Consider the following 14092-nt stretch of genomic DNA (forward strand, 5'->3'; position numbering starts at 1 on the left):
GTTGCTGCTCCGTGTGTTTCAGAACAGGAGCGCAGGGGAAGCAGATGCCTTAACAAGCAATAGGGAGGGGGAGGGTGCGTACTTCAGCATATCTGGTAGATTTTCTATATACACTGTCCTTTTAACTATAGGGGAAATTGAGACTGAGCATGTGCGATGAAGAGAAAGCTGGCAATGTGGGTGTGAGGGATGGGTGAAGAAAGGGAATGAGGGGGTGTGGCATCTCAATCAAGATTAAAACGAAACTGATAAAGCAGCATATGGACCGGATAACAAATCAAAAAGCATGTTTATCCACTGAAGGAACTGGTTAATGGAGACTGCCAGCACGTTGCCATGGAAACACTGACTGTTGGCGCTGCACCATCTCATACCTTATCCAATACATTCCTGGTTGTTGGTAGTAGTCCAAAGACCCTGATCTCTTGATGGTAAACCCGTGGTCCAGCTGAGCAGAGAGAAACGGGGCAACTCAGTGGATCGACATTAGGCTAAAGAATTCAGACTCCAGAGCAAGCTGTTCCTTATTTAGTGCATATTTACTGTTTTCACTTTCAGAAGGCACTTATCTAACATCCTAAAGCTACGTACCACAGATGAAAAATAAAAAAAGTAAAGAAATAAAAGAAAAAGACACTAATTCTAGATTTGGTCTTGCTAAATTAGAAGCCAATTTATTCAAACTAAAATGAAGTTTGCAAAATAGGTTACTTACTGCACAATGCATTCATTTGAAAGTCTGACAAATATCTCATTACCTCCAAAGACAGAAGTGCCCTTTTAAGTTGCACATACTAGTAATGGAAAATTATCTTTTGCAATTAAACTGAGAGGTTTAATAATTTAAGAAAAAAAATGCAGTGCAACCACCACAAGGAGCAGGCTAGACAGACTACACGAGGCTTAAATTAGACTGCTTCATAATCATGGAATGTGTAAAGATGAAAAGAATCAGGTTTTGATACCCCATCAATCACGGTAATTCATTTCTAAAAATGTGTTAACCTTGGAGAGTAGGACTACTCAGAGCCATGAATAACATTGTTTATCATTTCAGCTTACACCTCATGCTCAAAAAGATAACAGTACAAAACTATTCGGTTTAAAATTGCACCAATTAAAGTCAAAATGGAAATGAGCTTAACATTGTGCCCAGGAATCGTGATATTCCTTAAGGAATACAATTTTTTGAAGTTTAGTTTATCTTTAGCAGAATCATGTGCAAAGGAACAAAGAAAATGTGTTGTTTTCTGTAACCCTTCTGTGCTGCACTAACAGACAGTGGAGACATTATTTAACTGAGTTAAATTAAATTTGGGGGGAAAATGTCTTGAGGGAGACACTCTGCCCACTTTAAGACTGTTAGTTGTGATGATTTTCACATTTTGCCCTATGAAGAGAAAAGGCCATTTTGTGCTGAATAAGAGCACGGCATATATTTCCAGTACTGATGACAGTTTCTAATTCTAAATTCAGAGAAGCAGTTCAACACATTTCTAGTTACCAACCAGTTCAAGGGTAGCTAGGAGCTAACTGCAAATTTAAATTATTCTTGATGAATCCCCTGCAAGTGTAGAATTTAATAATTTATTCCATTTTGTTAAAACAATACCGCTTTCATCTTATTTAAAATTATTTAAAGGACGTTTCCTGTTTAAAACCATGAGAACCTTGGATCTAGAGTGAATTTTCTGTTGGCTTAACTACACTGGTCTACTATTGCCATCTACTGGCTTCCTTGTATTATGCACATAAAAGACACAAAAGGGATGTTTTCTGAAAAAGCAGATCAAAAATACTGCCCTAAAAATCCAATAGCTAAAAAGTAATATAGAGAAAATGGGGAGACTTGCTTCCTAACAGGAGTTGAAACAATTTTGTCAGTGTGGAAATACTACCATGACTGTGGACAGTGAACCAGGGGCAACGCAGGCAATAGATGTGAAGTGACAGCCTGGCCATGGGTTCATCTTTAGGCCAAGCTAAACTCACGCACTGAACTTGGCTTCTCTTCCACACCACTCAAAAAACCCCACCGCTAAAAATGCCACTTGGAATGCGCAATTTTGTTTTAAAATGGGCAGAATGCAGGGCAGTGACCCAACCGCTGCCTGGCCCTTGCCAGACTGCCCCCAGCCCAGTGAGGGCTCTGCCGGGGCAGAGCTGCAACAACGTTCTGAGCAGCTTCTCTCTTTTGCCATCCTACTCCATTTCTATGAGTCTCCAGTGGGAGTTTACTCCCACAGCCAAGACAGAGACCTCATACAACCCAAACAGAAGATTATCACTAGTCTTCTCCTCTGTCTTAACAACGGCAAAAATACAAGCACAAAAGTGACAACATATAGGCAAAGCTTTAACACTTCAGACAAGAACACAAATTAAATGATGCTCAGCTAATACAAAGATTTACAGCACACCTCTGGGTTGCAGAAACATTCTTTAAAAAATATTTTGGCTCTTGGTCACTTTAGCCACTGTCACTAAAGTCCAGAGGGTACAGCCACAGGGCATTGTTTTGTGGCCAAAGAAATAATAAATTGGATGACATCCTTGGAGAATTGAAGGAAAAATTCTACCCCCAAATTTAAAAAAGACTATTTAGTAGATGTCCGGGTTTATATTTTTACTCAATTATCTTTTATAAACACCATCACAGAACTACAAAATACTGTTCCTATTGGAAAGCCGCATGAGAAACCTGATCCTGCAACTATTTTGGCACATGTTTAACAGCAACACAGCCATCCTGAGAGCGGAGGGATGCAGCTGAACCCCAGTCTCCTATAGAGAGCGGTAGTCAATGCCTATGACAAGAGTTTAAGAACATGGCAAGTAAAGTGATCTTTTTCCTACATACTTTCCCATCAGCAAGCAGGGTTTTTCATGGACTTGTTAATTCTCTTGCTGTTGTAAAAGCTGGCTCTCCAATTAAAATTGTGCTGGCAAAGCGATGTTGATATAAGGGATTTTTTTCCCAACTGACACAGTTATGTTGGCAGCACTCTTAATGATGTATTAAGGTATCAACAGTGAAGTCTCTTCGCCTCTATAGTTAATTTTGTTTGAAGAATCATCTTCTGCTACATCAGCAAAGGAACTACTTTGATAGGCAAGCACAACATGTTCATTAGGGTAGTTTGTCCAAACTGACAAATCCTTCCAAATGTGGACAAACTTGAAGTCTGGACACGCACGAGAACTTGTAGGATGTCTCTGCCCTGAAGGGTCAGAGACAACTTCTACTGGGGATTACCACATCAACAAAGCAGATGTAAGCCTGAGCCAAAGCAGTCAATACAATGTACTTGGACATTGCTGAAGGAAGCGGCAGCCAGAGTAGGAGTTTGTAAAATACATGTGGCTTCAAACTTCCTCACAGTCAAGCTGACCACAAACACATTCTTAGGAACTTAGTTTTTATATTAGAGTTTTAATTGGTGCATATAATAAATACTGCTTGAGATCTTTGAGGTGTGTTACTTCTTACCAGCAAAGAAAACAGGCATATAATATCATACCAGTGTGAGGACACATGAAGAACTAAATACCACAGATTAGCTATCTCTATACATAAACAGAGTTATAAAACTCAAAATAATGCTAATCTTTATATTTTATACTATTAAGCTATATAAATATATACACATAGTAACATTTTTTTCACAAACACACACCGACACAGATGTGTTATATAATATATAGAAGGCATCTCTATACATTATATACACAAGCACTCTCAAAAAGTTACAGTAAACATACAGGCAGGCACAATAAAACAGTATTTTTGTAGCAAATATACTCAGTGCACATCTTTAGTGCTGTACAATATGTTACAGCATCTGTACATACTTTGAAAATTCTAAATGTAGAGCAGGCTTCATTAATAAAATTTACTTCTATGGTATTTGAGATTGTACAGTTAAGGGAAGATTCTCAAACATAAAACCCTAATGACATGCATGTCAAATATATATTTAGTATGCTTTCAAATGCAGAAACAACACCTAAGGCTTTGTTGTTTTGCTTTTGGCTTTATTTTACTTATTGAATTGGTTTTTTAGAAAATAAAGGTAATTTATTCTTAACATTATCTAGCTTTCTGAAATATTACCAAAACACTAACGAGGTCTATACTTCCCTTCTCTTCCAAGTTTTTAGAAAATAATTGACACAAGCTAATCAAACTACTTTCTGAATTCTGTAAAAGTATTCTAAACATTTTTACTTTACAGGACAAGCTGCAGGATTAATCATGCCAGAGTATGATGTTCCCCCATAGAGATAATCACTAAAACCAATCTGTTAATTTTCCAAACACTCAAAAATAAATAAGAGCCTTTAAGAATATAAATAAACATATACACATATATATTTCTGATGGATAATGTTTTGCAATGGAAAGTTTCACTACAGTGCCTTTTTCGTTACTCAAGCATCAAACTGCTGTAAACAATTCCTTGGCAGAGCAACTGGGGCAACAAAAAAAAAAATAGAGGAGGGTGGGGAAATTAAAAACATAAAGAGGCAAGGGATGGATGAGGACAGAGGCATCATTTCTCGCTTTTAAGCTTTCAAGTCATTAGCGTGGAGGATCTGTGCAGTAATTCTCATGGACAAGCGTGCTGGCAGTCCATTCGAAAGGAACACGGTTTCAGCTAGGCTATACAGAACATACCTGCGTTTCAGATGAGCAATGGGTATGTGATGCTTTAGTTGTGGGAGAGTTGTTGCAGTATTATTGCTTAAAAATGAAAATTAAAAAATGCTGACTATGTTAGCTGATGACTGAGAAAATCTAGGAAAAGCATGAGGAACAACTTGCTTCCATGTTGAGGACGTTTGGGGTAGGAAAGAGTAAAGAAAAAATGTAAGACAGGCACAGCTTGAAATTTCAAGTACTTATACCAAGTCTGAGAGAGCATCCATTTTGCTGCACAAACAGTTCACACCTGTGAGCCAGATTGCATGTGCTGAGCTGAGTTTACTTCATGCTGATTTAACTCACCACTGGAGGGGCTGAGCTGAGAAACATGAAAGTGGAAACAGTACAAGAAAGTGTACATATGCAGTCACACCACCTGCAATTTATGGAAGCTGGGAATGAACACTGAGTAATCTGATATGGGAATGGTTATGTTTAACGTGTTGCTTATTTTTAGTGACTATTTGGAGTGTTAACATTACCATGAGTAATAAAGAAAAGCTTACAAACACAGGCAGATGTATCAAAAATGCAAAGGATGTGCATGTTGCTATTCAATGGCGTTAGTATGAATAACCTTGTAAAACACTGAATATATTCTGTGTGCATTTACATCTAGTACACATGTTCATCTTTTGGGAAAAAATACAAATATACAAGATGTATGCTGCACTGTGGATGGCACTGAAACCTCAGTAAAGCTTGGTCAAAAGTTTGGTCAAGCTTGGTTTCAGAAGCTCCAACAGCTGGACTGCCTAGACCAGAATTGCAACATGACAGAAGGCAGCAAAGAGCTCCATTAGGTCTTTACCCAGTTAAGTCCTTCCGCCTAAAGGGAAGCAGCTGACATGTGGCAGAACAATAAAATGCTACTGCCCAGCTAAATTTGAAGTGGCTAGACTCATACCAACTCTGAAGGTAACAGTGAGGCATCATAGCTCTCTTTAATGTTTTCAGAGAAGAGAATCTCAGGCTGCTGTACAGATTTGCTGTTACAATTCTGAAGTAATTTCCACTCCTTGCAAAGTGCTGCTGTCCTTCTGCTACAACCTCTATGTGCTCCCAATCTATGTGATAATTCTGCTACAAAGTGAAATGTCATGATCCCATAGTTCGAATTGTTGAATCTACACTGGAGTCAGGTTCACTGATCTGGTAAAATGTGGAAGTGTGGGTGCTGTTGGATCTCATAGGGCTGTTAAATAACAATGTGACTCACAAGGAGAATCAATGAAGAAATTGTGCAGAATACCAGTTTAACTATGTTTATATTAATTAAATGCTCAAATTATCTAAAGATTAACCCTCTCTGGTTTCTTTTGGTAGCATGTCCTAAACGCATACTGTCTTGCGGGCACATTTTTAAGTGTTTCAGCTGTGTATTTCAGATGCTTACTGCTATGACAGAAACTCCAGCTGCTGTGCTGTTCGGTTTAGGGCCTGTGTTGAAATGCTTCTTTATCTTCCCAGCTACCGAGAGCTGATGTTCATTCTCTGGAAGGCCATCATCCTGCAGAGAAACAGAGCAAAACAAAACTTCAGAGAGAAAAGGTGAAATACAGGAATTGCAAGGTGTATCTGATCTATATCGACCTGTCAATATAGAAAAGTTTACGAAGAAGTTTGTAATGAAATATGGGTCAGTCATTGTCTCCATTAATATATCTAAGGTATTTGTAAGATGAACATCATATTATGTCATGAACTAGCCTCTCTCTCCTTTACCCAACACCTTCCTCTCAAACTTTAGGTAATGTTAATTAAAAGTAATTGTTAAATATTTTATTATTCTTTCTACCATGTCTTAACTACTACTGCCCGGTTACTTTTAGATCCATTAATATTTCAAAGCTTGATAAGCTCAGACTTGTTTATGATTCTGTTTACTTATCACATAAATTTAAAAATAATGACCTCAAAAGTAGAAAGAGCCCAAGAAATTACAGAAAGCAGAAACCCTGTTTTGGTAGGATGCAGAAACGGATCTCTGAAAGCCCTGTGAGACAACTATAATGTCCCTGTGGTGTTATAAAGGTTGCAGACTCTGGGACCATGGCATTGGGTGAATGTTCCAGCCATGGCCCAGTTTGTCCCACAGTGAGGAAAGCCAGGCAAGATGGGAGCTGAGACATGTCCCAGCTGAGTCCCCCAAGGCAGGTGATCGCGGGGCCTCACCAACACCTGGATATATCATTACATATGTCTGCAGGCCAGGCTACGTGCAGGCTTACGGCTTGCTGTGGCATTCCCTGCAGGTTATGCACTGTACCAAAACCACGGTTAAACAGAGCCACCTCTACAAATGGAATCACCAGCTGGCTGATAACAAGGGACTGCGATTCCTTCCCCCAGTCCCAAGGCACACAAGCCTGGGATGCTGTGGGGAAAGGACAGACAGAGGTACAGACTGCCTGGGAAAGCAAGGGAGGGCTGGAACCAGCTGTGGGTGGCCTCTTCTTCCTTGCCAAAAGACAAGTGTTCTCAACATGAGCTAAACCTGATGTGAAAGCAGGCATACAACTGTATGGCCAAGCAGAGACAGACACATGTTCTGCTGTGACGCGCACCAAGCGAGCCAGCTGTATGCGAGCTCTAGCCCAGAAGCCACTTGGCTGGACCAAAGAGGAGCCTCTTCCTGGCTAAGACGTCCTGCTCCTCAGACCACACTTGTGTACCTGCACCTAGGCATGCAGGCATCCTCCATGCTGAAGTGAAATCCTAGCAGAAAGAAAGGAGTTTGCAGTTTTGCACAAGACAGCGGATTGAATTCAAGCCCATGAGAAGAAAGCAGTTCTTTAGAAACTGCAAGTAAGACCCGTATGCCTGAAAAAAGTGCAAAAAGCCACCACCCAGTGGGACTTCCCTGCTAGCTGAATATGCAAGATTTCAGGCATTAATATGCAGAATAGGTGAAACAGGCAACAAAATGCAGAATAGGCAGAATATGCAGGATATCAGATCAACGGCCATCCGCAATGGTCATCTTATGCTGGCACTACATGATATGTGTAGCTAATCCTCGGTTGAAAAAGTTCTTCAATTCCACTTAACCAAAATCCTAGCAGAATACAGGCAAATAAGAAAAAAGATCAGAATACAGAGAGATGACAGACACTTTTTCTCTGGCTTTGCAGCAATTCTGAGAGCACTTAAAGAGTTACAGAGTTGTTGCAGTAAATCATGAGCTCAGTGAGCATATGGGAATTTTAGGGAGGTTGGTTAGGGTTTGTTATTTATTTAGCTTGGGGAGTTTGTGTTTAGAAATCACTCACTCACCCCTTAACAAAATGTCTCAGCTGGCAAAATATGGTCAAGTGCACACAGCTGCACAACACAAAACAAAACAATACGACCCAGTAGCTGATTATTGTCTAGCACTGGGGAGTCTTGGCTTGGTGGTATATGACCCCTAAAAATAACCTGCTTTCTGCTGACCCTGCCTTTCCCAGAAGAAAGCTAGTCTGTAAAATAAACTCTTCTTCACTAGAGGAGTGGGGGAAATCATTCTCTTGACTTTCTTGACATGAATACCTGCCAAAAGTTCATGTTGTCTTGTCAAAAGACTAAATTATGGAGAAGACAATAGTTACCAAGACTGTGGTAATGTTTTATTGGTGAAGCACCACACCCACAGTTCCAGCGGCAACATGCCAGAGACATGTAGTGGGTTCCAGCTTTTAGATGAAATATCTTCCAGCTCAATTTAAGATGCAGCATAGGGATTTATGGGAATTACTCTATTGTTATTAAATTTTCTCACTGCTGTTGGTGCTACCTGAAGTTTAGTAGTTATCTTTTTTTTTTTTTTTATTCCAAAGTGCTTTATAAACAAGCTAATATATATTAGCTGGCTCCTGGAATCATTTCAGCCAACAATAAAATGGATAGATATCGAGGGTGAGAGATGACAGCTGTTTAACTACATACAAACCAAGATGCTCTACAATCTAAAAAGAGAAGAAGTGAAAAAAATAAAAATCAGATTCACCAGAATCAGCAGGGTACATGGTAGAACTGGAGAACAGGCTAAACACTGCTGACAAGACTTTCATCAGGTTGCTGTAATGGGAAGGATGTCAGCCCCTGAAGAGGCTAACTGTTCCTTCCCCCTGTTTTAACCTTTTACTATAGGAACTACTTCTTGCAGTGGGTTAGGATCATAGAATTTCATCTCGGCTTTAGCAGTTGGGATAAGATCTTTTAAAGATTACTAGTGATTTTTCATGCTTAACTCTGGGAAGTTGAAGGGTCATAATTTTCAGAAAATGTTAACTACTGATGCTCTGAAAGAAGCACTCTCTTGAGCACATATCAGAAGTTTAGTAGTCAAAATCCTTTGACAGTTTGAAAACTCTGGTCCAGAATTTGAAGTTTCACCTGGACGATGCAAACTACCTGAGATCTTAAGATACATTTTTCCAATCTGGCTCCACAAAATACCTTTCATGATCTATTAGCATGAAATAAAAATAAAATAAAAAAAAAAAATAGCAGGGTATCAGTTGAGTAATTAGTACACATTGTTTTCATATTTCCATTGTTCTCTATGGCAGGAGATATTGCCACTCAAAGTAAAAAGAGGTGATAGAAAGATGGAATGAAGTTCAGGATTCCCAGACTCCTACTGTCCTGAAGCACTCAGATCCATTTCACGTATCAGTCACAAGACCTTTACTTTCCAGGTCTGAAAGCATCAGATGAATAGGCCATTATATAAATAAGAGTAGAAAATTAGAGCAAATAGAAGCGCTGGAAAATGTTTTGGACTCCGTTTCACTAAAGGATTACAAGGAAATTTTTCTTTGGGCATTGTCCTAGGGTGTAACCAAAAGTAACACAGCTGCCAAATAAGAAATGTCTTTTCAAATTAACCTCCTTACAAATGTTCAGCTTATTACTGCTTATTGCTTGGTTATTAATTTCTTTTGCAAGCAAATTTCCAAGGCAGACATGGTTATGAAAATATGTAAAATCTTCAGTTTCCCTAATTCTTTTTAGGCTGGTGTGCCATCTTTCTCCTTCATCAACAACACTCCACATTTCACACTGATTATTTTAACAGAGATGGATTTGCAATCCATCCCTTTCAGCAATCACTGGTCAATGCTGTATTAGGAAATATTTACTACTTACATAACAAAAAGTAAGTGGGTTTGTCCTGTAGCTTGTGTAAGTATAATTCAGGTTATCAATATCATCAGTGTTTAAAATGCTAGACCTCAAGCTTCCAGCCTCTTTTATAACTCTTTGGTTTTGCAAAGAATTTGAGCAGGTAAAGGAAAGAGCTGGGGTCCCTGTAGGGGAAGTATAAACTGATGGATTTGTTTCCAGGTCTAAGTGTACTGCACAGGAGAGACAAATCCAAATAAACTAAATGGAGGGGGCAAGGAACTGCTGCTGAATTGCATTTAGAATTCAAGGTCTCCATCTGTGACAGTGGCAAACAGCCAACATCTTTTCAGGTTTTGTTTTTTTGAATTGAAAACAGCTGGGATATTATTGACATAGGAACCGCTTTACTGGTCTAACTCTGACCATAACAAGTTTTAGAGTTTCAAAGAGGATTTCAGCTATTTTTATAGCAAAAACTGAAACTGAAATGAGGGTTGGCTCCTATTGAAACTGTCAAAGCACATTCCAGGAATCTCAGCAATTTACCAAGTAATCACATAGTAAGCAGCTATAAAGTAGAATGCTTATTTACAATCTACAAAATGGTTTTATACAGTGTAAGCAGTTACAACACTTCTATCAAAAGTTTCATCAAAGAGAGAAATGTTTCTTAAAATTGCCAAAGAAAACAGATGCCTGCTTTTCAAGCCAACTGTCCAGTATTTTAGCTGCAAGTTTACCGCTCTACAAGTAGGTTCAAAACCAAAATAAGAAAAGGGAAAGGGAAAGTAAAGTCCAGAATTTAAAGCCACGGAAAAGTATTCAAATAGGAGTGCTAGGTGAAAACTCGTGTGCCATTTCCTCTCAGAAAGATAGTATTTTATGAATGTTGCAGGTAATTGCTCAGGTAATTGTGACACACAGATCACAGAGCCTTTTATAAACAGGGATGAGTATATTAATTCCCTGTCCTGTAGCTGGAAAAATGAGGTACAGGCAGGTTGTGTGGCAGACTTGCAGCTGGGCAAGCAGGTGATGGTAGGGGGATGTGAGGCCAGCGTATCGTTCTGCCTCCGTGCACAAGCAGACTGTCCCTGCTCTCTACTGCACGATTCTCAGACCCACTTCAGGGAAGCATCCCTTTTTCACAAAAGCATTTAAGCACCTGTTTCAACTCAGCCATGTTCTTATTTCTCCTGAAGTGAACTAGGATTTTAGTGCCATCAAGTTAATTTTATGCCTAGTATTAAGCATTTCCATGTGTGATGTCTTGAAATAGAAGCGATGTTTGGAATGTGTTCAAGCACTTTCCTGAACTGGTCCCAGCGCTAACCATTCTCCTTCCAGAAAAAATATCTGGAAGATACATAGGAGAATTCAAAAGAGGTTTTGATCTCCGTTATGAACTGGCATTAGCATGTTGCTGAAGACAAAATACTGATCTGTCTCAGTTGCTAAGAGCAGTAGTTGGACAGAAAAGAAGAAATTACAGACCTGTGGACGGGATATTTGCTTCACTTATTTATAGACAGAACTGCTGCAGGTTTTGATTGCAAATAATTATAATCAGGATAAAACTATGAACAGTGCAGCAGAGCAAGACCAAAGGTGTATTGAACACAGTATCCTGTTTCCTACAGTGCATTGTAGTCACTGTTTAAGAAATGCTACATTTAAGGAAGCCAAGTAGATCTTGGAACTTTCCCTGGTGTATCCTCCAGTTTCTGCCAATCAAGCACTTCAGAACTTTGTGAGCCAAAAGATTTATCCAGACCACCATCTTTAATAGGTACCAATGAGCTGATCCTCCAAAAATGTATCCAGCTCCCTTTTGAATCCATTTATACTTGGCCTCTACAGAATCCTCCAGCAAAGGACTCCATGTTTTAACTTGTTGCACAGAAACCCCATAATTTTCCAGGACCCTTCAGTAACCAGAGCTCAGCTTTGATTACTGAAGCTCTGGAGTGCTGGAAGATGTTAATCCACAGCCTGTTTCCCTGTCCTTCCTCATCAGCAGGCGCTGGCAAGGGCAGGGAGCAGATTGTCACGTCACCTGCGCACCATCACCATCACGTTACTGACAGAGAGCTGCAGCTCTCAACACATCTTACTAAAATGGCTTCCTAAAAAACATTGTGGTGTAACTGAAGAAAAAAAAATTAAAAAGGTGTCTGGGGAGAGGATTAACAGCTCCAATGCATTTTTCAGGAAAAGAGGAGGATTAGTGACCACATCCTTCTGTGGTGTAAACAAGTGATGGTTTAATAACCTCAGCAGCAGTGTGCAGACTGACACTGCCCTGCGGCTCCTGATCAGTCACCTCCATCTCTTCCTCAGCAACACTCCAGAAATCCCCACCTGTCTTCCCGTGGAGACAGAGAGACACCTCAGCCACCAAAAGTCATTATAAATTGTGACAGAACACCATGTCCAAGGACAGCGCCTGGCACCAAGGAAAATTAATATTTCAGCTGCTTGAGTGTCATCTTAAAAATGAAAATATTTTCAGCATTGTTATGGACCCTTGCAGTCTTTGTACATGGCAAAAGTGCTGTGCATGATAAGTGCACTTACAATAAAAAAAAAAGAAAAGGTTTGGGTAATAAGGAAGCCTGCAGGACTAAAGGGTATACTTTGTAAACACTTAAGTGATCACCACTATGCTGGGTTATATGGAGAATGCTATCAAAAAAAAAAAAAAAAGATTAACATTTGAGTTTACTATATATTTTAATTTTTAGAATAGAGTTTTAGTGAGAAAAATCTTTTGGATACAGCAGCTGAGGGATCTGTTAACTGAGGGACAAAATAGTGTCCTAGGGAGGTCTGTACACTCAAACTTGCAACAAACAAAGTGAAACATTATTTCTTCTTATGGCTGCACATAAATATACTTAGATTTCAATGTCAGAAGCTAAATATGATTCTAAGGTTTCCCTGTTTCATGCTGAACACAGTAGACTTAACACTATGGACTCTATTTCAATAGCTCTTAATGACCGTCAGATTTTTGAGTCCGTCTGATTTTGGGAGAGCAAAATGTGTCACTGAACCCACAAGCTGATTGTTAGAGATATACATTTTTCAAGTGTGGCTGAGATACATTGAAAACCTGGCCCAAAATTTTTCAGAGAAAATGTAGCTGAGCATGCATAAAATAGTGAACACTCCAAGGTACACGCAATATAACAAAACAGCTTGTAACTCAGTTTATTTCCAGCTAAATCTGTGGCATTTTTAGAATGTGCCGGCTCCGAAAGGGCATAGAAAGGACTTGACAGAAAAGAGCTCAAAGGTGCCAAGTTACAAGCAGCATCTACAAGCCTGAAAATACTTACATTAACCCAAGGATGCTCAAGAACTTGCAAGGCTGAGAATCGCAGATCTAGATCTACTTGAAGCATCATTGTGATAAGCTCCTGAGAAACAGAATACTGGGTCAAATTTAAAGAACATTTTTAAAGAACAAATCAACAGATTTAATTCATTGAAGTGCTCTTCAACAGATGCTCAAAGAGAGAGTGAACTACCAACTGCAGAAATATGTTAAGATTATTAAAAACCAGAACAACTATGAACTGCTGAACGTCAAGCTGAACTTTTAAATCAATATCTGACAGTACCTTGAAAAGCTAGAGGACAGTTCTGAGTTACAGTTCTGTAGTCACTGTTTAAGAGAAAAGCACTTAACACATAATGTACAAAACAGATGGTCACATGAAATTAGGTTAGTTTCCCATTAAGAAAATGCCAATTTCTCTGCAGGAAAATCCAGAATTTTACTTCAAGCTCTTGTATACAAGCCATAGAAGATGCAAAACCCCCCAATACTTAGAATCATTATCTTTCATCCCCTGATTTCCTCTGCAATCACATAGTTTTCAACTAGCATGTAAATACACATATATCTAATTCCACCAGTGAATCAAGTGCACAGAAAATAGGATGGCAGTATGACAGCAAATAAAGTGATGTCACCAAAGACCACAGTTAATAATTCTTAGTAACAAGTAGAAGTTAAATGAATAGGCCAATGCTTGAATACAGAAATTTTAGACTATTTGGAAGAAAGAGTTTCACAGGAGAACACATTTGGCAAAGGACTTGAAAATTCTCATTAATGATGCTATGAAATAAAGCCTGCTACAACACTATGATATGGTTTAGAAGACATCTTCCGACTCTGCGACTGTATCTCATTCAATAATCTCTTTAGTTAACAGGCTAAAACACTAGCCTTGGTAATTCTCCACATATCTGTAAAAGCAGAAT

General features: G+C 39.1%; 1 protein-coding gene across 3 annotated transcripts in view; it reads right to left on the reverse strand.

The window, feature by feature from the left end:
• Positions 1-14092, reverse strand: part of DCLK1 (doublecortin like kinase 1) — a 240238-nt gene that overhangs the window by 10658 nt on the left and 215488 nt on the right. For 2 of the 3 annotated variants that reach the window (XM_065051779.1, XM_005511996.4), the window contains 2 exons: positions 13159-13239; positions 6102-6215 (listed from right to left, as the gene is read on the reverse strand). In XM_065051779.1, the coding sequence (XP_064907851.1) occupies positions 6102-6215; positions 13159-13239 (195 nt within the window). Of the gene's footprint in view, positions 1-374; positions 449-6101; positions 6216-13158; positions 13240-14092 lie in introns of all 3 variants that reach the window. The other variant, XM_065051788.1, reaches the window with a different exon arrangement.

Source organism: Columba livia, chromosome 1, assembly GCF_036013475.1.
Source record: "Columba livia isolate bColLiv1 breed racing homer chromosome 1, bColLiv1.pat.W.v2, whole genome shotgun sequence".
Classification (NCBI taxonomy): domain Eukaryota; kingdom Metazoa; phylum Chordata; class Aves; order Columbiformes; family Columbidae; genus Columba; species Columba livia.